We start from the raw sequence: 25,164 nt of genomic DNA on the forward strand, positions 1-25,164 counted from the left end.
ATAAAGGGACCTCTTCTTGGATTCCAGTTTGGCTGAACATCATTACCATTCTCTTGCTATATAACATTCAGATTTCCTTGGCTTGCAAGAACAGCATTACGAAGATACCGTGCTGTATCAACAAAAGAAACGCACACATACAGGACTACAGCCAGAGTTGATAAGGCTTATTAGAAGATGCATAAAGAGTCCTCTGGCCCCATGCTACTTTCTTATCGACTTCCCCTGGCTGTTTCCCTCCTCCCCCCATTTCTCACCCTCGTATCCTTTCATCAGATTGGGGCAGGGAAGGTTGTTTTACTTCAAGTGATTCTCAAACAGCATTTTAGTCTTTGTTCCATCTTTGTTTTGTACCGGATCAGAGGTGGAGGCAATGTTGAACATAACTCTAGGCCAAATCCACCAGTCCTTACTTGGGACCTCAAACGTAATATCATTGCCCACCTGTGTAAAATAGGAAAGACATGGTCTTTAAGGATACAGTGATATACTTACAAGTGTAGGCAACCAAATCCTGCATGTGGACACCAAAATCAGTCAGTGCTGGTGGTGATGTGCCCATTGTTTGACTGCCAACAGTGTGCTCATAACTGTACAGAACAAGGAGGAGACATGGTCTCTGCCCTCAAGGGTCTTAAAGCATCTGAATATGGGGTATATTATGATTATTTATTATTTAGGAGTCCCAGTCACGGACCAGGACCCTATTGTGCTAAGTGGGGGAGTTACAAGGAAACAATGAGAAACTTTTTGCCATCCTGAAAGGCTGCGATATCAGCACACCAGCAGCCTCTCCATTGTCAAGTTCTTCTTTAGGCCTCAAGGCAAAGGAGCATGTAGAATCATGTTTTATTTCTTTAGGTTTAGACATTTCTATGGTGATCCTGGCATCTACACTGGAAAAGCTCACACGGTTTACTTCCAGTCCTGTTGATGCTGTGGTTTGAGGTTCTGGATTAAATTGCTGTGAGTAAGGCAGTGTTATGAGGGTGTGGCCTGCATAAGGCGCTTAGCTGAAGAAGAGACCAATCTGAAGATGAATGTAAGGAGGTTAAGGATTCCTGTCGTAGTGGCTATAATGCAACATACTGTAAATGAGATTATCCTTTTGCTGGTAATGTGGTTTTGTTTTAAATATATACGTAATGCCAAAAGTGTGCTAGGCTGCCTGTACAAGTAGGAGGGCAGGTGTGACAGGTTTGGTCACAGAGACCCCCTTGGGACTGTCACCTGATGTGCTGAGGTTACCTCTGAGCCTGTTTTCCCTGCCAAATTGGGACTCCAGAACCCAAAGCCGCGGGACCAGCGGACCCTCCACAGGCACACCTGCGGGAGGTCCACCAGAGCCGCCTACTGCCTTCCTGGCGACCTGCTTGGGGCAGTGAAATGCCAAGAGCCGCCCCTGCCCTGGATAACTTTTTTCAGGCACAAATATGATGTATGCAGCAAAATAGTTCTGCTCCAGAAATTGCAGTGTCTGGTTCTCAAACACCCTTCCTGTCCTTTTGGAGTTTTACAGCATCTCTCACTTGAGTTTCCCATCTTTGACATGCCCCATCCTTTATATACACGATGGCTGAGAGCAATCCGCTTGGCTTCAAAATGGAGCGTTTTTAAAATTAATTCTTGTTCTGCTAGATTTTTTTTTTCTCTTTCTGTTAAAGGGTCCTTTGACTTTAATTAAAATCTCTCTGTAGGTTTGTGGGAGATTGTATCTATTTTAAATACAGCTTGCTGGCAAGGCAGGTTTTATGATCCTCACACATTAAGGGGTGTGTGTAATATAAACATGAATGGGTTTAGATATTCAGTATGCTATTCAGACTAAATGCCCCTCTGAAAGATATAGCTAACAAATTATGGCACAGAAAGGACAGTGAAATAGAATTTGCAGACACTGGCATGCACACAGAGTTAATGTGCTGTTCAGAGCCATTGTAAGGAGGAATCACGTCCGTATGAGGAGCCTTTGTTAGCCCATTGTGAGGAAGATGGTATATTATCCCATATGACAACCCTGTCGGAGTAGGAGAAGATCCCATACACCTTGATAGAGTTTAAACACCTTTGGGTGAGGGATAGCTCAGTGGTTTGAGCATTGGCCTGCTAAACCCAGGGTTGTGAATTCAGTCCTTGAGAGGGCCATTTAGGGAACTGGGGTAAAAATCCATCTGGGGATTGGTCCTGCTTTGAGCAGGGGGTTGGAGTAGATGACCTCCTGAGGTCCCTTCCAACCCTGATAGTCTATGACTTGCTGTAAAAGTCAGTGAAAAGAACATTTGATGTGGGAAGCCCTGTTATATTTCTCTTTGTACCTTCAAGGGGCAAGCAAGGATCCCTGCCCCTTTGACAGGCAGGCATTTCATCTTTGGCTTTAATGGACAAACACATATAACAGGGCTTCCCTCAGCCAAAGTCTGGAGTAAAGATAGAAGGCCTGGCTCACTTCAGGCCAGTGCTAGACAGGAAGGGAAACCCTTCCCCTGGCTCTTGTTTCAGCTCTGCCCCTCTCCCTAGAGAGCCTCCATGATGCTCACTGCCAGACCCAGTGCCCGCCTCAGTGGTGAGTGTAATTTACTCACTGAGGGAGGGGGGCTGGACAACGGTGTAAATTACACCAGTTTAAGACACTCCACACGTGACAGTCCTCTCCAAACTGCACCCCACATTCCGCTGACAATGTGCTGGGGGCACTTCAATCATTTCCCACAGCTGGTCCAGCATTATATTCTGTGCTGGTAACTGTAGAGCAGAGGTCCCCAATCTGTGGGGCACGCCCCTCTAAGGGGATGCTGACTCCCCGAGGAACATTAAGAGGGGGCATGGCTGGGGAGCGGGTCAGCCCCCATGGGGGCGGGGAGGGAGTGCCATCCAGCTCTGCTGCTGGCACTGCACCCAGGGTCTTGGCTGCTCACCTCAGTCCAGCCCCTTTACATCTCTGTCCATGTCCCCCACTCCTGGAGCCATGGCCCAACTCCTGGCTCCAGGAGGTGGGAGTGGGAAGGTGTGGACAGGAGTAAGGTGGGGGCGGCGCGAGGTAAAAAGTTTGGGGACCACTGCTGTAGCAAGAGAAAGCTAACCTCTTCTCTGCCAACCTTGGAATGGGGGTCTAAACAAATCCAGATATAATCTGCCATACATAATAAAATGGAGATTTGATCCTGATTTTCCTGTCTGTTACACGGGAGTAAATCAGATGTAACACCAGTGACATCAATGAAATGACACTGGGGTAAAAGTGGAGAAATGGGCCTTTCAGCACTGTTGCATGTTGGGATAAAGTCACATGATGGCATTCTGGCAGCTACCTTAAGAACACTCCTCAGAGAGCAGACGCCATGTCTGACTAAAGAGAGCAAACCTACCTCTGGATTAGTGGTGGGGATGGTGCGTACGAGGTGTTTGTTTTAGTCCTGGCTGAGGACGGTCTGCTATTTTTCTTTCTTGCTGAGTCATTTCATCATTGGGCTCAGTTAATGAGGGACCATCCACTGAGCATTTAGTATTCAGTGCTGAACGTTTAATACCAAATTCTGACTTGGGTAAATCCTAAGCACAAAGGAGAATAATCTTTTTCTTTTGCCTTTTTGTTTCATGCTGGCTTGAACCTCTTCTGGAAGAAGAGGTCAGAGCTTCCGAAAAGCGGTCAGCTTCACGTTTTGAGAAACGCCGCCTTTCATAAATCTAATTTCAGCAGGTTGGTTTTTATTGACCACTCACTGGACTAGTAGAGACTATGCAGTCATAGTTCAAGGGAAGCGGAGCTCTTTTGCAGCACACCTCTCGCTTTGGTGTTGAGGGATCACTGCTTTCTCCTGGAGTCTTGTTCAGTGAAGGTTTTGTTTTGCTTAACCCTGTCCATACCACTCATTCCTCACAAGGAGGATCCAATACAAGGCAAAAATAATTAGAATACCACATGTGCCCCGTCCATTAACATGCAAGTACTAATCTGGCGGGTGTGCAGTTATTCATTCCCATTTTATAGGTCTGTGTTCCCAGATTCAGTATTTCATGAAGTCCGTGCTTCATAGAAGTTCATGTCATTCCAAATCAGTGTCTGAAAGGTAATAATACAGAAAGCAATTTCAGCTATCTTATTGATCACAATGTAATGATGAATATTTTGCACTGCCATAGTCTTTTCCAGAACAGATCCCTGCAGTTGGCTTATCTGGTTGAGTCTGGGGTTTTATATGGATTTCAACCACCTTTCCTCCTCACTAATCCTGGGGGCTACGAAGGGACAAACTGACCTCTGGCACATGGTAGAGCAGCCTCAGGGTTGCTCTAATATGCCAGTGGTTAAGCAGCCAAGATTGTCCATGGATCCAGCTTCCAGGATTGCAGGAACACATTGCTCTGGCATACCACTCTTCTACACATGGCATACTCCCTATCATCTTTAAAATATTCCTTACACCAGTGGGGCCAAGTGCAGCTCCCTTGTCAAGGGAATCCCAAGCTGCTGTCTTAAGACAGATTGAAGTGTCTTTTGTACCCCTGGAATGGCACAAAGAGGCCTTAGAAGCAGGCTTTTGAGTACTAATTGATGAGGCTTTGGTTTCTCTTTTGAGGTGGTATGATTATCCCCATTTAATGCATGGGAAAATTCAAGCACTGTAGTCACACAGCAAATCAGTGGCAGAACTGGAAATAGCACAAGTCCTGATTGCCTTACACCTCCTCCAACCACTAGACTGCCCTGGCTGGCAACACACCCTGTGCTCACTAGAACGTAACTTTTCTTCCTGCAGTAAATAACTCTCATCTTTCAATGAAGCAACACCTGGAGCAGCCAACTTGGCTTTAGCCTCCAACAGTTGGGAGAGCTGATGCATGCGGCCTTGCAGCACTTGTTTACCAGACATCCCCTCTCAGTCCCCATTTTAAAAAACCACATAAGAGACAAATGAAATCAAGGGCAGGGAACAGTGACTAGCCACAAATGGGAATTTCTTGCATGTATATTTTAGCCTGGATGACTTGGGATGCTACAAGGGCAGCAACTGTACGTGCAAAAGGGAAAGAGGGCCCTGTGGCTATAAGGGACAAGGCAGGGACTTGAGCAGTTTGAGTTCCATTTCCAAAACTGTCACAGACTTTCTGTGAGACCTAGGGCATGTAACTGTTGTTCCTCAGTTTCCCCATCTAAAAAATGGAGCTAATATTACAACCCTGCCTCACCGTGGGGTTATGAGGCTTAGTTCATCATCGTTATTATTAATCTATTATTGTAGCACGGGGGTGGGCAAACTTTTTGGCCCAAGGGCCACATCGGGGAATAGAAATTGTACGGAGGGCTATGAATGCTCATAAAATTGGGGCTGGGGTGTGGGAAGGGGGTTGGGTTCTGACTGGGGCTACAGACTCTGGGGTGGGGGTGGGGATGAGAGGTTTGGGGTGCAGGAAGGTGTTCCAGGCTGGGATCACGGTATTTGGAGAGCGGGAGGGGAATCAGGGCTGGGGCAGGGGGTTGGGGTATGGGGAGAGGCTCAGGGGTGTGGCTCCGGACCCAGCATCCCCTGGAGCGGGGCCAGCCAAGTCGCGTGGACTGGCTCAGGGGCCGGCTTAAAACGGCTTGCGGGCTGGATTTGGCCCATGGGCTGTAATTTGCCCACCCCTGTTGTAGCACCTAGAAGCCCTAGTTATAGACTAAGACCCCACTGTGATAGGCACTTTACAAACACAGAACAAAGGAACGGTCTCTGTCCCATTAAAGCATTTTGGGATCTTCTCTTGGAAAGAGCTATTATTGGTGGTAACAGGAGCAGAGCGTCTGCACTGAAGGGGCAGTAGACCATTGGGGTGATCTTTTTTTTAAAAAAGGTGAAGTGTTTTTTGTTCATTTTGTGCTTTAATGTTGCAACAACAACAAAAGATGTACATCTATCATATCAATGTGTCCAAGCAGAAAAAGTGAATGCCTGTTGTGCCGTGCTTTAGGGAGCAATGTCTAGAGGGTCCCATGTGAAGTGGAGACTTTTAGCAAAACATAGCTAGAATGTTTTTCTGTAGGTAGACTTGACTTTACTTGTACTATATCACTTGAAGGACACTTCTGCATTTTCTGTGATTCTTGGAATGATTTCTGGGGTTCTGGGATTATACATCAAATTTAACAAGATGATATATGGCTTTGAGGAGACACATTTGATGTACCGCTTAGCCTTCCCATAATTTACTGCCTTCCCTTGGTCTCTGGAGAGGAAGGGGTTTATATGCACTACAACCTGACTTTATAAATATCAAAGCAGGAAAGGGAAAAAGAAAGCAGGCTGTGGCCCTGTCTGCTAAACTGTTATGATGTGATAGTGATGCAGGTAGGTGACATTAAATGCTACTCTATGCAACCTTAATTGCAGGTTGCCATCTCCTTGGCCATTTGAGTCAAATAATGTGCTGTTCATATTCCTGTTTTCTATTCCTATTCATGGGATTTTACATTCCAAAGTTCAGATGATGATGAATAATCTAAATGCAAAGCCTTTGAAAAAAAAGACGTACAAGTATAAACTAGCAGTCTTTGCGTGCTGTTTAATTTCCCTTCCTTAGAGGAGTATCAGGCATGACAGTGTCATGAAGCTCAGATGGAAAAAATGTTTGCTTCCAAGACTTCCTGAAGATTAAAAACAAACAAATGGGTTTGGGGGTGGTGAGGAGAACCTGCTAAACAATCTTTTGCCATTTCTGATTTTCCAAGTAGCTAAGTGTTGTCCTTTGAAATTGCTTCAGAAATTTTTTACCAGGAGATATTTCTGGCCTTTTGCTTTACAATCATATCCTCTCACTGGGCTATTAAGTTGAAAATATAGTCGAGTGTTAACATTGAAACAATTTTACATAACCTCCCCTCTGCACAGAACCCCTCCAAAATACCCTGCCATTTGAAATAAAGGGGTGGGGGTTAGGAGCGGAAGTGGTGAGGAAGGGGAGTGGAACTGGTGCACTCCTCTGGATTTTAATAGGTCAAATCATTTTGGTAAATGGAATTCAGGCTGTTGCATCGTCTTTGCCTAGTTAAACTGTCACCAAAGTTCTCTTTGCTGCATTTTGGTGGAGATCATTGGTTGTCAGAAGGGATGAAAGAGACACTGTTGCAAAAGACTAAAGGAGTAAAGGAAGAAAGAAACATCTAGGCAAGGAGATCATATGTTCACTACACATTCAGAGCCCTAAAAGAACAACAAGGTGTCTGGTGGCACCTTAAAGACTAACCGTTTTATTTGGGCATAAGCTTTCATGGGTAAAAAATACTTCACTTCCCTAGTGGCACAAAGATCTGTTGTTTAACTCTTTCAGCCTCTACCTTCAGAATGTTTTGGGAGGGGTCTTTTCCTCTGTTTACACCCCATTAGGATTCTCACACATAACATACATCTAAACACTTCTTTTCTCTTTTTCTAGCTAGAATACATTTAATTTGCTTGGAACTCAAGCTAGTCCAACTCCCAGGTCTCTGAGTCAGGGGCAGTGGGGAGGGGAGAACACAAGGAAAGTGTTAATCCTGTGTCATCCTGCCTTTGAGACAGTGCGCTACATTAAATTGATTTGCAAATGAAAGATAACAGCTAAGCAAAAGCTACCAACCTATTCTGCCTAAGGATGATTATAATGATCTTTATGTTCCCCTAAATGACAAACCAATTTGTTACCTGCCAACGTAAACATTTGCCTATATGAGCTCCAGAAATGTTTTATTTTTATTAGCCCAAACTTTGTCTTTTTATGAAGACGCAAGGGCACAATAAAAGTAGCATGCAAATATAATATCCAATTTGCATTTTTCCTTGGTCAGCAGAATCAATTTGATATTAGGTCAGTGTACACATCAGTAAAGTACACACTCACACAGGCCCATTGTAATGGTCCTGGTAATTTCTATGCTGTCAGAGTAAAGGGATTAAATAACACTTTAAAATAGCTTTGATTTTAAGAGAAATGTAAAAAGAAGTTGTTTGGGGCACAGAATGGGTTATGGGAGATAAATAGTAGACTGCTCTCCCAAGAGTAAAATGATGTTGCAATGACGATCTCAGAGAGAGCTTTTTCTGTGCAGGCCCCAATTCAGCAAAACATTTAAGTGCATGCTTAAATTCAAAACACACTTAAGTGCCTTTGAATTCAAGGGAACTTCAGAACATGCTGATAGGCTTAAATTGATTGCTGAATCAGGGCCATAGTAAGCTGAGATCGCTCTGGAAGAAAATGCTGCACCTAAACTTTGGAGAGGATGGGTCAAAATCCATGCTTTGTAGCTTGATACCATCTCTAGGAGTTAGGTTAGACAGTGTCATAGCCATGTTGGTCCCAGGATGTTAGAGCCACAAGATGGGTGAGGTAGCAGCTTTTATTGGACAAACTTTTGTTGCTGAGGGAGACAAGCTTTTGAGCCACAAAGAGCTCCTCTTCAGGTCACTCATCTCTGTCACCAACATAAGCTGGTCCAATAAAAGCTATTACCTCACCCAGCTTGTCTCTCTAGGTGAAAGTACACACCGATAGGCCAATCTATTGCAATTAAAACAAGAGTGTGCCAGCGTCTCCAGAACTGAAACGTAACCTTTCGAGTGGTGAGGAGAGTTTGGGGACAGGGAGGGTTTATAGACATTCAATTTACTTTTTATAAAATAGTTTTTTCATCAGCAGGAGCCTAGGCTCTCCTGCATTCCAGGTATGGGCAGAAGTCCTGAAAAAGCATGAAATGCCGTGATATTTTGGGCCTGACTGGAAGCAGGCCACGCTGAAATTGTCATGAGACAATGGGAAGGTTTTGTTCCTATTTAGATTTGTTCTAGAAATAGAGATAAAGACACCAGAACAGCAGGTGAACCTGGAGAAAATGGACAGTGGGGTGGGGGCACCCTCAAGCTTCTACTTGGCTTTGCTGACAACCAGGAGTTACTGTTTGTAGTTGAGGAACTAAACTGCACTTTGGCAGCTGCTTGATACCTAGAATGCCACTTCCTCCAACAGAGAATAGAAAAGCAAAAATGCTGGCAGCAGTCCTTTCGAAAGCTTGGTTCAGTCCTTGCATGTGTGTATCTGCAGTCCAAGTAGGATCATTTTCACCTAATGCAGCCCGTGGCAGCAGGTTTCTTTACACAGTTCGGCCAATATGTCAGAAAAGAAGCTGGTGGGAGGAGGCCTCCGAACAAAGTATGAACAGGCACAACGCACTTGTGCTTCCTTGACCCTACCAAGCCCAAAGGGATTCAAGGGTGGCCAAAATTGCTTTCTCTTGCTGAGAGTGTTGCTGAGACACGCAATCCTACCTGAAATGACATTTGCGGCCAGAAAGAACAAAAATATAAATTGAATTAGGTGCTAATCTGGTCTCTCAGGAAACACCAGAGTACAGTATATGCTGTTAAAGTAGTTTAATGAGGTAGAAACCAGGTAATCAGGACAACAATAAGATCAGTGTTAACTTTCAACACAGATGTTAGAGTAGTTCTGTGGACTCAGAGACGGTGGAGTGAAATGTAATACAGTGGTGTGCTTTGGAATAGACTTTTCTTTCTGTGATGAGGTTTTATTCACTCCATGGAAATCTTAGTGATGTTTTTAACTAACCATATTTTGAGTACAAAACGCTCACAGCAGCTCAGATTATACTTTAAAGTACTAGAGACTCAAAGATAGTGTAGTATTGGGTTATTTTGTCAACAGCCCATGTTTCAAAAAGGTTGTGCAAATATATATACACACGTCTGTAATTGAAATGTGAATTTCGGTCTGATGAAAGATTCAAAGCCTTGGTGACTGCAGACTTCTGAAATTCTCAAGACGATGGGTGTTAGGTCTGAACCCAAACATTGGATCCAGTCTCTTGTCTTTGCTATCTGACAGCTGTTTGATGGACAACATGAAAAAAAGTATGGCGCTTGTAGTCCAATAATCTGTGGACAAGTGTCCACATCAACCCTAATTGGTCTCCTGATTGCCAGCCTCTGCAGGCAAGCTGAACTACTGAACAGGCCAATCGATTCTGAACTCATGTCTCCCGAATCAACATGTCTCTTCCAGGCTAGGGTTCGGGGACACCTAGATGGCAGCATAGGTGATCCTGCATCTTGTGATGGATCTGTTAAACAGAGAATTGTGCTTTCCACCGCTAACTATCCAGCATCTGTCACAAGCACTAACTGCATTTAAAAGACAATATCAATATGCTTAGGCTCAAAAGTTACTTTTAAAGACAATCTTCCCAAATGTACTTTTTAAGAAAAATGTTTTTAATGGATAATGTCATGACTTTCAAGTGGGAGGGCAGTGGAATTTTGGTTTAAGTGTTTTCCTGCAGGTTCTGCAACCCAAGCAATGGGGAGTGAACCAGAAAGTAAACAAACCAAAACTAATCAGACACCTAACAGTGATAAACAGTGCAAGTAAAATAAGTACACTGGTTTTAAAAAGTGTTTTCTCTATGAGTACTCCAAGGTATTATTAAGATCACAAGTGAGGACTTTTTTTAATATATTCTTGTTCTTGACAATTTAATTATAAAATGAGAGAAAATCTGTATAGAAATTAACACGAAACTGTGTAAGTATATATTCCCTGTGATAAATATATTGCAAGAAGTTATTTACCAGATTCCATGAAGTAAGGAATTAACCCACCCTTCGCAGCTCATGCTGTATTGACCCTCCCTAATGTGTATGGAAGAGGAGTGAAAGACATTGTATGGGGTTTGAATGTAAGGTCTGAGCTAAAACCCACTAAAATCAATGCAATGTCTCTATTGCTTTCAGTGGGCTTTGGATCAGGCCCTAAATGGGGAAGATTCTTTCCTGCATTAGAGGAAAATTAATTTTATCTACTAATCTTAATAATAATTATAAAGAGAGAAAGTGTGTGTGTATCTATAATATAAAGTATTATATGTGTCATCTCAAACACATGGGGCAGAGTCTTACCTGGTGTAAATTGTCGACACCATTCAATTTCATTTTTATTTTTGTGTGATTAGCCTTGGTTATATATACTATGCTGAGTATCTGCCCCTTTAATGCTAGACATTTTTTTTTGAATAGAAGAAAATGCAGCTCTAGTTACAGGAGATATCCTGGGCTTCTCTTTTCACTTGACATTGTTGGGTGCTGATTTATCTCCTTCCTCCTGCATTACTCAGTGTTAATGCTAATGACACGGGGTGGTCATCAGGTTCTTGCTGATGTTCTTGTGTTCTTTTCTGCTGCCTCCCACTTCTCTTCAGCAGACAGGGTTGACCCCACCAGCTGCTACTTTTGTCAGAGACATTCTTTCTTATATTTCTCTGCCTCTGGGGCTCAAAAGCACACCAGAGAGGAGCAAAGTTAGTGCATCAAAGACTGAATAAATGACTGGGTTGCAAGCTGAACAGTTGTAGGACATTTAGAAGGACTAAAGAAATATAAAAGAATCATGCTATGGTCTCTGGTCCAATTGCCTCCAGAGAAGAACTGAAAGCATATTGATTATTATTAATTTTTTTGTCCTTGTGGGTTTGGATTTGCCCCTGGCTGGGATTAGAATGTCTGTAAACGAGAAAAGTTTAAAAAAAAATCAGGATTCACAATTTGATTGCTATTAAAAGAGCCGTATTTCTCTCCCTGTGTGTGTATGTACATCATGTTTGTGTGAGTAATTAAAAATTCATTGTGAATCTTAGATTTGTTCTATATTTTAAAACTTTTTGTCTACTTGAAAGGGATTAGCATGAAAATAGAGATGTCTGCCACAATTTTGTCTTGTTGGCTTTAAGTGTTACCCCTCTTGAGTGTTTTAGATCTAGATGAGATGTATACCTGAGGTACTGACCTCGTATGGTCATTACAATTCCCATGGTCCTTTTTGCAAGAGGTGTATTTTTTATTGCCTGTTGTAAGCACTTTCCCTGTGGCAAACTGAAGAAAACATGCCCTCCACCCCACAGAGTTACAGTTTTAATAGACAGACAGGACAATATCGTTTTGAAGTATTTTATTTTATTATCCCTATATCGGGGTTGAATTGTAAGATGTTAACCTTTGAGTCCTGGCTAAATTTTTGGTTACATTCTAACTACTACAGCTCCCTCCCACCTTTCTGTAATTTCAAATGGATACAGTAAAATCTTCATCCCTACCAACTTGAAACTGTTGTGCCGTGTGCTGTTCAATAGCTGTCATGTTCCACCCCAGAGGTGACTGCGTTTCTGTGCAGGGTGAAGTGGTTTCTTTAAAATGATTATTCTCTCCAGTGTTCCTCAGTGCATTTAGTCCTTGTTTGTTTGCATGCCTTGCTGAGTTTGAATATCTCTGGTCTATGTTTGATAGAGGCAAAACCAGGCCAAAATAAATGAAAAAGAAAGCATGCTAATAACTGTCATTTGCCCAGCGCCTTACCTTTATTTGGCACCATGCTAAATCTTGTATTAAATGTAATGCAGGGGTGCAATTGGGCTTTAACAATGTGAATGGAAATGGAACCCACCGCTTTTCTTGTCACCCCAGGAGGACATTATCACAAGTGAGCGAGCGATTACAATGCAGTTAAACTCACTGTAGTAAATCTTATTTTTAAAAAGGAAACTAACTGTGTTTGTTGCAGCCTGGGCTTTGTGTCATTAGACTTGCAATCCTTGCTGTTGCCAACCGTCTTCATAGTGCATGATATGAATAGCTAGCAATGCTGCTTTCTTTAATTATGAATTATCCCCATGTATAATGTATGAACATTTTAATAAAAGGATAACGCTTTAATATTATGGGTCCTTTGCATCCTGCATAGGGCCCCAATTTAAGGATCTTTGTCTCTTTTTGCAGTAAACCTGCGGTCGGGACTGAGCAGAAAGTGGTGTTCATCACTGCCCGTGTCCACCCGGGAGAAACTCCCTCTTCCTTTGTATGCCAAGGTGAGTGTCTGCAGAGTCACCAGTTGGAATAAAAACCCCGAGATGGAGGTGTCTCTCTCCTCCCAGGCTCTCTTTTTTCCTTGGCCTCTGCTCCTTGAGCATTTCGGGCCAGCACACTGTGGGTCCTGGTAGCATCTGTTTAATTATAAGAAACAGTCCTACTTGTTTGAAGGTGGTGTTCTGAAGAGCAGAGCTTTCAGTGGCTGACAGCACTGATAAAAATAGAAAGAAAATTGCCCAGCTCATGTTTGCAAAGGGTTGATTCTGGGTAAAAATAATCCCAGTGTGTTTTCATGTAATTTCATTGTATAGGCTTAAAATATTTTAGTAACGATGCCTAGAGATTGCAATAGGGCCCCAATATCGAACAGAGGCCATGGGCTGGATTCTTGGCTAGCGTAAATCAATGGAGCTATGCTGATTTACTGTATCAGCTGAGGAACTGGCCCTGTATATCAAGTAAGTCACATCAGTCACCGCTTATGCTGTGCTCATTCTGCTGGTTGCTTACAATGCAGCAGATGGATTTGTGACTGGCCCTGTTGATTTGTAAAGGCCTTAATGAGGGACTGATATAGATTCAGGACCTTCTCCCTTTGTCCCTCACCATGGTGTGTCTCCTGCACCTCTCCAGGGAGCTATTGTTCCATAGGTTAGCAGATGCTGGAACTTTTGCTGTAGCCCACTAGGATGTAGAGTTGCTTCATAGACTTCCACATCAATCTAACATTTCCGCCTCAGGAGTGTCTTCTCTTTTAATCCTTCCCTTTCTATACCTTTCTATACCTCTGAGGGAACCCTCTCTCCAGAGGCTCCCTGGCTGGAGACAATAGTTCTCTGCAGCACCTTCCCTCCAGAACCCATTTTCCTACACTTTCATGGATCCCATGAGATCTGCTAATCTGGGGACTGGACCTCTTATGCAGGACTATGCAGCATGGAAAGTAATATCCTTCACCTGCCAGAACAGTGCCTAAGACTCGTTGAATGGAGGTTCAGAGAGTGTCTTCGTCTCCTATGCTGGAGTTGCCAATATAGGAGATTATAGGGCACTTGGTATTTATTAATTAATGTGTATTTATAATTGGATGCTGTATGACTTAGTTTGATGCTATGTGTAACTGTTTGTGTTGCCCCTGCTAGGTCAGAGCTGAACCACGCTGCTAGGGGGATATTTTATAAATATTGTGATATTAAATTTATTAGGAAAGGAGCAAAATGTGCAGAAGAGGTGGCAAATGTAGGCTGATGAAGGAACTAGATGGAAGTCATCTCTGATGGTCTTCCAGAAGACTTTATGCTCTGGAAAGAAGAGTGGGAGTTGAGGGGCAGGGGGGGAGAAGAAAGCAAGCCAGTCTTGGAGAAGCACATCAGAAACTTGCTGACTGCAGTTACAATGCACGCGTGACTCGCTCAGCAATGCAAGGATCTGAGCTGAGTGAACCCACCGTGCATTGAGCCATTCTGCTCAGTGCAGATGAAGTTGCGTTGTGTGTATAATTAGTGTCATAAGGAGTGATTTGGAAATCACAGCAACAGCCCCCCCCCCGAAATGGAGTGCATTTCAAGTTCAGTTCAACATTGTTTCTGATACTGCTAAAAGTAAAATGAAGTATTAGCTTTAGCTTTGGAAATTTTTGTGGAAGAAATAGGATCCTTGATAGTTAAGCTCCTGGAGTGAGAGAGAAATTATTTTAGAAATCTGATTAGACATTTTGGCAGAGTTTGATATTTCAGTTTAAGATTTGAATCCAAACCCAGTGCATTCAGCACATGGCAGTTTTGCCTGGTTTACAGATTTCTCCTGGATGGTTTGAAGCGATTACACATACAACCTATACCGTGCAGATATGGCAGGCTAATCCCACAGATTAGATGGAATGTGAATCTGGGTGCAGACATCATCTGATGTAGGGAGGGGCTGGGCTGTAGCTGCCAAGGCCTGAAGCAACAGCAATGAGGAAGCAACCACCGCTGAGAGAGGGGAGGTTGCATAGCCAATTTCCTTTAAACTCTTTGTTTTTGTTTCTCTCAGTCTTGGTTGGCTGTTTTACTCAATTCAGTCTCCATGCCCTCACCTTCCTAATCCCTGCCTCCATCTCCATTCATCTCTCTTCACGCCCCTTTACCGTGTCCAGGTGTAACCCAGGCCTGCTTGGTGTGGTGCTCTGTCCCCTCCAGTGGCAACTAGCCCAGCTAGAGTTTGATGAGTCTGCAACAGCCTCGGCTAAGAGCCAGGTGGCTTTAAGATCATGCATTAAGCTTCAAAGGTCCAAGGTTTGACCCCTCCTGCCAAGGACCAGGGTCTGTCTGCATTTCACAAGCCTCGTGACTAACTGCCCTTGTCTGCAGTACAGAACTCTGGCTAAACAGTCTGTCCTGTGCTAGCACCATTGTGTGGGGATCCTTGATATCTTGTGGGTTTTTTTTCACCAGGTCACATTTAAATCTGATCTGAGCACCAGTGAGTGTACCAGGATAAGAAAGACTCAGGCAGCTTGGGAGAGCTCAGGGCATGTTTAACTGACACCGGAGCAGGACTGCCAGAAGCTATTCAACTCACTAGGGCTAAGTCTACACAGCTCCCAGCCGTGAGCCTCCCAGCCCAGCTTGCAGGGCTCGGCCTAGTGCTCCAAAATAGCTGTGTTGTCAACTCTTGGGCTGGAGCTCAGGCTCTGAAGCCTAGCAAGGCTTTACCTAAATCCTCTGGAGTAGACACAACTTCTGCGTCTCCTGCTGTCAAAAGTGCATCTTTGCATGCTACCCTCATGCACACATTCCCTGCCTCCCTCCCCCACAATACTTTCTCCTTTAGATACGCTCCTCCCAGAAGGGTTTTGAAAACTCTCGTCCTGCCCACTATCCAGAGTGGGAGTTAGGAAATGGACAAGGAGAAACACATAAATGGAACTAACAAAGCATGCCCTAATTATTCCTGCTCCTCTGGTTTGCCATCCGTGTGGCCTGGTTAGATTAGAAGCTCTTTGGGGCGGAGAGGTTCTTTTTGTTGTCTTTCTTGCCTTCAAAATGGCCATCCCACTGGCACTATGGAAATAATGATTTAGTAACTTGGGTCAGGAGATTCCAGGGTAAAGGATTTTTTTATTTTTTTACTTCTCACCGTAGGGTGAAGTTAAGGTCAAGGGGACACCATTATAAGTCTTGGCCCACTATAACAGAAAGGGTTAATCTGTCACTTTGGTAAGCCTACTTCTCTGTGTCTAGAAGGGAAATGGGACATTTCCTTGCCGGCTATGCAAACCCTTTGCCTCCTAGAAATGGAGATCAGGTCGATGCAGCTTGAATTTACTGGAATGGATCGCTAAACCAATAATTTCATTTCATAGTCTGGCACTTTGCATCCTGTAGTATCACGGTAAATCATGCTACTTCAGGTCAGGTCCTAATATATCATTGTATGGCCAATACATTGTATTCTGCTGCATCTGAATTTTTTCTTGAGACACAAAGTCCTTTCTTTCAAATGCATATCGTACTGGCTGTCAAGCAGCTAGTCAGGCAAAATGGGTGGGAGGCGAGCACTGTCCGGTAGCAATACTGAGTAGTCTGAGAGCAGGGGATGTAGTAGTTTGTAGGCAACTAGAATTAAATGGGAATATTTACCTCTTGCAAATTGAGTCCATCAGCTAGTAGTCAAACCAAGGGCAGATCTAACATGCTAGGAGCACTATGTACCAATCTGGTGGCACAATGGATAGTTAGAAGTGAATCTAAGGGTCTCTAAATTAATCTAATTTACATCTCCTACAGACCTCTTAATAGATTTTTCCTGGCTATTTCTGTTGGTTCTTTTTCACTGCTTGCCGCTGTAGTGTGCAAGGACCTCACTGTGCTGTGTGACAAAGTGTACAGACAAGGATCTCTCTCTGGCCCGAATAACTTGTTTTCTTGTTCATTATGGTGGGAGATTTACATCAAAGAAAGCTAGGCTGCTTCCGTGAGACTCCCACCCACTTACTGATGTACACCTCCTTACCCGTCCTTTCTGAATTTCCCCTTGTTAGTCTAAGGAAGTCCAGAATTGGTGTGATTTATATGCCGTGGGGCAGGCAGAGAGGGCTGTAGCATGAAAGGCAACTAACAGGAGAATTTAATCCACACCGTGTTACATCCTCCTCTTCTTTGGCAGGGATGCTCTCACTGACAAGTAACTTACACCACCCTTAGCCATCACCTCTGAACGTGGCCCTGTGTATGCATCTGATACATTACCCACAGCCAGTATGAAATGATACAAATTCTTTTTCAACTGAAAGTTGCTTAGTGCTGATGCTGTTACAACTACTCCCTTTAAAAGCTGTTTTTTTGTAAGCAAGGGCCCTTACTCCTGCAGATGTCATAAAATATCCTGGGCTTGGATGTCATCCCTCTGTTTCCTTGGCAAATACTAGCAACCCAGCCAGACCTCCCAAGAATCCATCAAGTAGTTCATCCAGCCACTCGTTCAGCGAACGACAACAAATGCTTTAATATTTCACAGTTGCTGCAGCTGCCAAGATACTAACCCTGAACTTACTTTCTAAAAATAAAAAGAAGAATCCTGAATGACCTTTTCAGATTCATTAACAATCTTTTGTTCCTTTCTCTCTCTCTCTCTTTTATAAAAACTAAAACAGTACTTTGGAATATGTGTTTTTTGTAAGAATGGGCTTAATAACCTATACAGTACATCTAAGTGTGTATACCTGCTCTATCACTCATGGGAAAACAATGCCCTAAATCTTTGGTTGCTAGGCTTATCAGAATTGTTGCTGTTGTGTGAGTGGGTGGGTGAAGAGTAGGTTGGAATGTAGGCTTCTGTATTATTTTCCTGTATTATTTGTGTGTATTTTTACACTGTTTTCAGTCTGGTATTCTATGTGTGTTGAGTTTCACAGGCCCTTTTCGGCTCCGCTGGAGCCAGTTCTGCTCTGTGAGGGTCTAGCAGCAGGGAGATCAATGGAGCTAGTGCTCCCCTTATAGGCTGAATTCATCCCTCATGTTGTTGTCACACACAACTGGATTTACTTCCTCTTCCTTGTGAAATGGCACAAAAATTGATCATTTCTCTGACAAGTGACTTTTGGAATCTGTTTTAAGTTAATTTTTGGGGGGGAGGGGGTAAGAAAAGGTACAATATTTCCTACATTTGCTCCTCAGGGAAAATAACTCATCAGCTCTCACTGATCTGAATTCTTATGGTGAGATAATACGAAAAGAGGACATACTATCCATCCAAAAGCCACCCCCAGAACTGACACCAGGCAGCCTTTACAGTGGCTGTAATGTCACCTGATATCTGGTTGTGTGCTAAGGGAGTTTTGTTTCATATGCCAAGAATTGTGTTTTTATTGTGTTTAGAGTCTTGATATTTCTTTTCTTTGGGAGAAAGAGGGCATCGCATGGGTGTTCATGCAGATGGAGAGTAGCACTGGTCGTGTGATGGTCAACATGGTAAAGTTCATGCTTTATACCTTATTTTTTTTGCACCAGTTCTTGTGTGTAGTCTTCGCATATTTTAGATATGTACATATGTGCATAGCTTCCTCCTAGCCATAGTGTGTTTTGTTAGCAATTATCTGGTCAGGTTCAGTACGTCATCTAATGCTAAAGGGCTTCTGACTCTTCAAATTTTAATGGTACATAAATGAGGTGTCAAGCCTTGTAAATTACAGCTTGCAGAGGCATTGCACTGAATCACTAAATCTCCCTAAGAAGCTTCCCTTGTTTGCTCCCTTTGTTAGGCATTTGCCAGTATGGCACCCACCACAAAGTCTGAATCCAAAAAAATGAAAATCTGCGCCCTGAGCTTCTGGCTTGAATATACTCTGCCAGGCTGGGATCCAGCACTCCCAGAAGATGCAGTGCAAGAAGGGAGGGAGACTCAGATCTCGTTGTGAGCTAACTACAGTTTGACCTTGAGCTGACATTGAAGTGTGCAGTCTGAAAGGTGCACATCCTCTCAGAGGCAGCGACCTGAAGAAAAACAGATGCTGTTATCCACAAGAAGTGGAGTCAAAATGGCTTTTAGATCTTTATTTAAGCGAATGCACCCTCACTATACCAAGTTAGGTCAAGTGGCATGAAATGAGAATCTAGGCTATGAAAGGCATTGGTTTTGTTAACATTTTTATGTCTTTATTTTGAGCAATCATGGTTGAGAAAAAAATCTGAAAGTTTCTAATAAAAAGTTGATGTGGAATTTATAGAGGTTTGGAGGGTCAGGGACTAACTTCTGTAGGACAGAAGTCTTCCTGCCAGCCGCCTTCTCGGGGTCTGTTGTACAGCAGCTCACTCAGTTGGCTGAGAGTTGAACTTTCCCTCTAAGGAATGAAGGTGTTCTCTCTTTCCATCCAAATTATTCTGGGTATTATAGTCCCCAAAAGATTCCAAGATGGTGGCTGTTTTCCAGTTCATTTCACAGAGATATTACCTTAGAACTTACGTGGGGGGAACTGATCCCCATGAGACGTAATAAGAGAGAATGATGCCATTGCACTGCAACCAGCGGAAATATTCTCCTAAGTAACTTATCCTTAGGGAAAAATAGGGCCACATGTGACAAGATGAAAATCTGGGGTCTTTTGAGTCTTGCTGCTGCTGTTTAAAATTCCTGCCTACAATTCTTCCCCTACCTTTAGCACACTTAAAAAGGCAGGAAGGGCTGCATTCTCATTAAACAGCTGCTCCTTCCCCCAATTAACAGAAAACTCTGAACTCTAAGGCAGAAAGTGACATTACCAATAAGAGGGGAAAGTATGTTTTTGAAATGCAAGAGCAAATATGACTAAGGAGGCCTTTGCTTGCAGAAAGGAACTTTCTAGGAAGTATTTTTTCACACAATGCACAGTCAACCTGTGGAATTCCCTGCCAGAGGATGTTGTGAAGGCAAAGACTATAACAGGGTTCAGAAAAGAGCTAGATAAATTAATGGAGAAAAGGTTCATTAATGGCTATTAGCCAGGATGGGCAGGGATAATGTCCCTAGCCTCTGTTTGCCAGAAGCTGGGAATGGGTGACAGGATGGATCACTTGATTACCTGTTCTGTTCATTCCCTCTGAGGTGCCTGGCATTGGCCACTGTCAGAAGACAGAATACTGGACTCGATGGACTTTTGGTCTGACCCAGTGTGGCCGTTCTTTGTGAGGATGTCCCCCTCGATCCTTCCCAGATGAGAAGCAAAATCTCCCAGTGAAATTAAACAGAGAATTGTACAGATTTCTCTACAGGATTTTAAATCACTCGGTATTTTAACTGCGACAGAATGAGTATTGAACAAAGCTCTGAGCCTAGAAAGGACCCATTATAGAAGCACCAATATCTTCCGAACTTTTCAAGACCCTGTTTGCTGCCCTTCATATTCTGTTTAATTTATGTTTGGATGAATGCCTGGATCTGAATCAATTCTAACCCAGGTCTAAGTATTTTATGTAGGTAGTACTCACTGTAATAGCAAGCCAAATCTTTATCACTTGGCCATCTTTTCTGCCCCAAAAGTAGTCTTACCTGTATAGTATGCACAACCACACACATGCCATTTGCACTCCTCCATGCTCATGGCAATGCATTCTCAATGTTCCCCTGGAATACTGTTCCTCTGCTGCAGACAATAGTTGCAGGAGATTCCATTTCTTCCTTGCAATGAGGCTGAGTTACAATGTTCAGAGCTGGATCTGAATTCAGTGGGTCCTCACGTAAGCCTCACAAACGTTCTTACTAAGCCCTTTGTCTCCAGGGAAGGAGGAGGGGTAGTTCTGTGCTGTTGAGCAAGCTATCAGTGGGCAAAGGGAAAAGTGATGTCGCTGTACATGCAAACATTGACTTCTTGGTCCCGTGACCTCCCCGCCCCTTAAGGGGTTGCTTGCATAACAGGGTCAGAAGGAGCAGTTGTAGGACTCAGGAGTGCAGGGAGTGTCATTATACCTTGTGCATCTGCCAGGCACAAAGAGGGTGGTTTCTTCCCCTAAAAAGTGATTGGGTATGATCTGTCTCTGTAAAATGGCTGCAGTACACAAATATGTTTAAAATGATGGCCTTAGCCTCCAATGATAGAACAAGAAGCAATGGGCTTAAACTGCAGCAAGGGAGATTTAGGTTGGACATTCGGAAAAAGTTCCTAACTGTCAGGGTAGTTAAACACTGGAATAGATTGCCTAGGGAAGTTGTGGAATCTCCATCTCTGGAGATATTTAAGAGTAGGTTAGATAAATGTCTATCAGGGATGGTCTAGACAGTATTTGGTCCTGCCATGAGGGCAGGGGACTGGACTCGATGACTTCTCGAGGTCCCTTCCAGTCCTAGAGTCTATGAGTCTATGATCATTTTGGCCACCATGTGGTGCTGGAGTCGGTGAATTCTGCCTGACATATTCATCTGATTTTCCAAGTCAATTCGTTCTACCCTAAATTCCATGTTGGGTGATTGATGAAAGGAGAGGCCAATATGTCTGACTTCATATCTGTCACTGACCGGTTAACTGCAATCCAAGGAAAGGCTCTTGGTTTCATTCCAAAGAATGCATTTTTTTAAAAAAAGCGAGGATTCCAAAATGTAGGATCAGTCTAAGCAACCCCCATCCGCTCCCCAGTTTTCTTTCAGTTTATTCTTTATTCTTTCATCTATGTACAGCAGCAGGTCAGATGTTGGGAGTCATACTGAATTCGAAAACAGACCAATTTTTCCCACTTCTAAGCAGACCTAGCAAATTGGTGTGACCCAAGCTGGCAAGAGGTGAGGGGACCCTGGCTAAGAGGATAGACTTATTGTGCATTTAGATTACATTTTGGAGAACATAGTAGTTTTGCAGTGGATTAAAAAGGACCCATGGGGAGAAAGAACTAAATTAATTATTTTCCTACCTGCAGCCTGCAAGCTGTAATCTCAAAATGATGGTATCAGGGTAAAGGAGTAAATTCAGCTTGAGGGAGTCTTATGCAGCTGCCTGACCTAATTTTGTCCTAAATAAATGCTCATAAAAGTGCAGATACTGTGTCTTTTGCTGTGGTCCAATGATGCCAGCGTAGGGGGGTTCACTTAAAGAAGCATTTCAGATGGCCAGTGCCAGATGGTTTTATAAACCTAGGTACTGACCAGCCATAGAAACCCAGGCTGCTACCTCAGCTCCATCATCCCTGCTAGCTGGAAGAAATGGGAAGCAAGATCTTATACTCTAGAAGTTACTTTTAGACTAGAAAAAGGGGAACAAAATTGAACATGAATCAGTGTTAATCATGCTATTCATCTTCAGACAACTGGGGATGGGAGAGAGTAGCTGATACTTTATGTCATAACTCTGCACTTAAAAGCAGAAAGGGTTCATGATGGATACAAAATGCAATTCATGTTCCCTTTTTCTAGAGGTTCAGGAAACCTACTGATCATGTGAAACAGATAAAGACAACAGAGTTCAACAGCACAAGTTCATAGGGTAACCAGACAGCAAGTGTGAAAAATTGGGACAGGGATGGGAGCTAAAAGGAGCCTATATAAGAAAAAGACCCAAAAATCGGGACTGTCCCTATAAAATCAGGACACCTGGTCACCCTACAACTTCAAAATGAGCTGCAGAACACTTTCAAAGCTGCTAGGCGGCATTCCTCCTCCTCGCTAAGAAAACTGGCTGTTTGTTTTGTTTGTTAAAGTGCATAGCGCCTAAGCTTTAATATAAAGGGAGACACACTCACCTTTACTTCTCAGAGCAGAATGAAAAACACTGTTGTGTGTTCCCCATAAATCTCTTGGCTGGGATTGCACTGTGAAGTATCCCACAAAAGAGAGGTTGTTCTGCGAATAATAAACGTGTGTGTGTGTGTGCTACACATGATTGGAGCAACAGAGAAGAAGGCTACTCTGAGATGTTAATGGAAAAGTTGCTTCTTCCAAAGTCCCGTTATACAAGTTTGGCATTAGTCCTAGCATGACACCAGAAGCTTTGAATCTAGCCACTGTACTGATCTGACAAGACATTGAACTAGTTTACTCAGCTTAAGATGTTCTGGAACAAGGTTTAAATGTCTCCTTCTACATAGTGACATGCATTTATTACCAGGTTTGCTTTAATTGGTTAATTATTTGAACAGTTTCACGCTAAATGCTTACAGTGGACTGTTTGACTATCTCTGTTTTAATTTTTACAATAATCAGGCAGGTGAAAAAGTCCTTTAGTTCCCGAGTCATGGGATGGGGGAAAGTTTCACTATAATATGCATCAGGCAACATTGCTCAGGCCCTTTACCAATTCAGGTACCTATCAAAAGGTTTTCAGTTTACCCCTCAAATCTTTTTTGCTAACCCATATTGACCGACACCGTGCCCTTTTCCCCAAAGATTGTTTCACAGCACTGAATACAACTGCCTCTCAGGTGGAGTGCACCATCTTTATAACAGCTCACGGGTACCCAACTCTTTTGGGCAAGGGATGGAGCAAATACAGTCTCCAGTTGACCTGCAGAGGGATGTTTAGGTAGCTAGAGCTTATTTTTCCAAATCAGAAATTGACCTGTGCACTGATGGTAGTAACCCCCACATCTGCAAAACAGGGTAGAATCTTCATTAGTGCAAGCAATCAGGGTATTGGCTTTACATCTCATTTGCATTGTAGCATAGCACGGTTTGTAGTGAGAAGAATGCACCACTTCCCATGCGCCTCATATTTCAGTCCAGGCCTTTTATCCAAGGGCAATAATCCTACAGAACTAGTGAGATTTGCCAGGATCTTCTGCTGTAGAAGCATGACATGAACTAGGTTAATTATTTTGAATCTTAGGCAGTTTTTAAACTTTATCTTTTAAAAAAGCTCTTTCTATTCACCTTCAATAGTTCCACAGATTTTCACCTGCAACTGATATTAATCTCGCTGGTCTATAGTTTCCAGCTTTGTCTCTTGACCCTTTGTTCTTTGCCTGCCCTGGCTCAGTTCAGATGAATTGATTTTTTTTTTTTCATTTTGTTTTCAGTTCTTTTCTCTCTGAATTGTCATCCACTTGCCTGCCTGCTCTCACTGGATCACTGTACCAGCTGCTCAAAGGAGCCAGCAGTCATGTGTGACTAGCATTTGATCACTTGGGTGAAATTCCTCCAATGGCCCAGGACAGATTTGTCACCTGGTTTAGATGTATTAGGTACGGTGTACTGCATACAGGTTTAGAATGTATAGAGGCCATGTTTCGCTGGCTTGTGCATCATAGAGAGGGAAGGCCCTAAAACTCATTTGGGGCTGGTGGTGAGGAGCATCTCCACAGCAACCTGTCCTCTTAAGCCAGGAGCCTGCAGAAGTGCTGTGATCTCTTAATGCAGTCATGTCTCTGTGAGTCTCATGGGTGGAATGGCATACCAGAACAGGAGAGTGACAGCTGGGTCAGCCTTACCTGCCATGCTTCCCTGAACTACCAGCAAATCCCAGCATGGTGGCTAATGCTGATCAAAGAGCCATGAAATCCCTTCCGGATATGTATTCCAGGCAGCAAAGCACAGATACTGGAGCACAGCCCAAGTCAGCATTGCTCTTTAAGGAGCCAAGTTTGCAGTGTGAGGATGAGCCCTGATTGCCTCTGTGATAAGTGAGAGTGAGGATAGCTCCCTTTTGTGGACACCCAGCCAGCCAGTTGGCTATGGAATCGCTCTTGGTAGTTGTTCTCTACTTGCTTTACATGTAAAGGGTTAACAAGTGACAGGTAAAAGGAAAGGAGTGGGCACCTGACCAAAAGAGCAAACGGGAGGGCTAGAACTTTTTCAAATTGGGAAAAAACTTCCCTTTGTCTGTGTGTTGTGGTTCTCCCGGACAGAGGGGAACAGGGAGCAGTTATGCTGTGAGAAGCTGAAAGCCAGGTATGAAAAACCATCAGATCATACCTAGAGACTGCTTATCTGAAACCCAGATATGTAAGTAAATTAGGGAATGTCTAGGAAGACATGATTAGGCTTATTTCTGTTTACTTCTTATTGACTTGTGGACTCCTCTGTGCTAACCTCAAATATTTTTTGTTTTGCTTGTAACCTTTAAGCTGGACCTGAAGAAGGTTATTCTAGATGTTTAATTTTTGTAAGTAGATTCTTTAAATCTAGCAAAAGCCTAAGTTCCAGATGTATTTTCTTTTTTGTTGTTGTTAATAAAATTTACCTTTTTTAAGAACAGGATTGGATTTTTGATGTTCTAAGAGGTTTGTGCATATATTGTTTAATTAGCTTGTGGTAACAGCTAATTTCCTTCCCCGGAATGGGAGTGAAAGGTACTTGAGAATACCCCACAGGAAGGAATTCCCAAGTGTGCCTTTCCTGAATGCTT

General features: G+C 43.2%; 1 protein-coding gene across 1 annotated transcript in view; it reads left to right on the forward strand.

Annotated features, from left to right (window-relative positions):
- The window catches only part of AGBL4 (ATP/GTP binding protein like 4), a 1,406,381-nt gene that overhangs the window by 1,087,566 nt on the left and 293,651 nt on the right, over positions 1-25,164 (forward strand). Inside the window, 2 exon segments of the mRNA XM_030571608.1 lie at positions 12,792-12,806; positions 12,809-12,880. Coding sequence (XP_030427468.1) covers positions 12,792-12,806; positions 12,809-12,880 — 87 coding nt within the window.

Source organism: Gopherus evgoodei, chromosome 8 (genome assembly GCF_007399415.2).
Source record: "Gopherus evgoodei ecotype Sinaloan lineage chromosome 8, rGopEvg1_v1.p, whole genome shotgun sequence".
Taxonomy (NCBI): domain Eukaryota; kingdom Metazoa; phylum Chordata; order Testudines; family Testudinidae; genus Gopherus; species Gopherus evgoodei.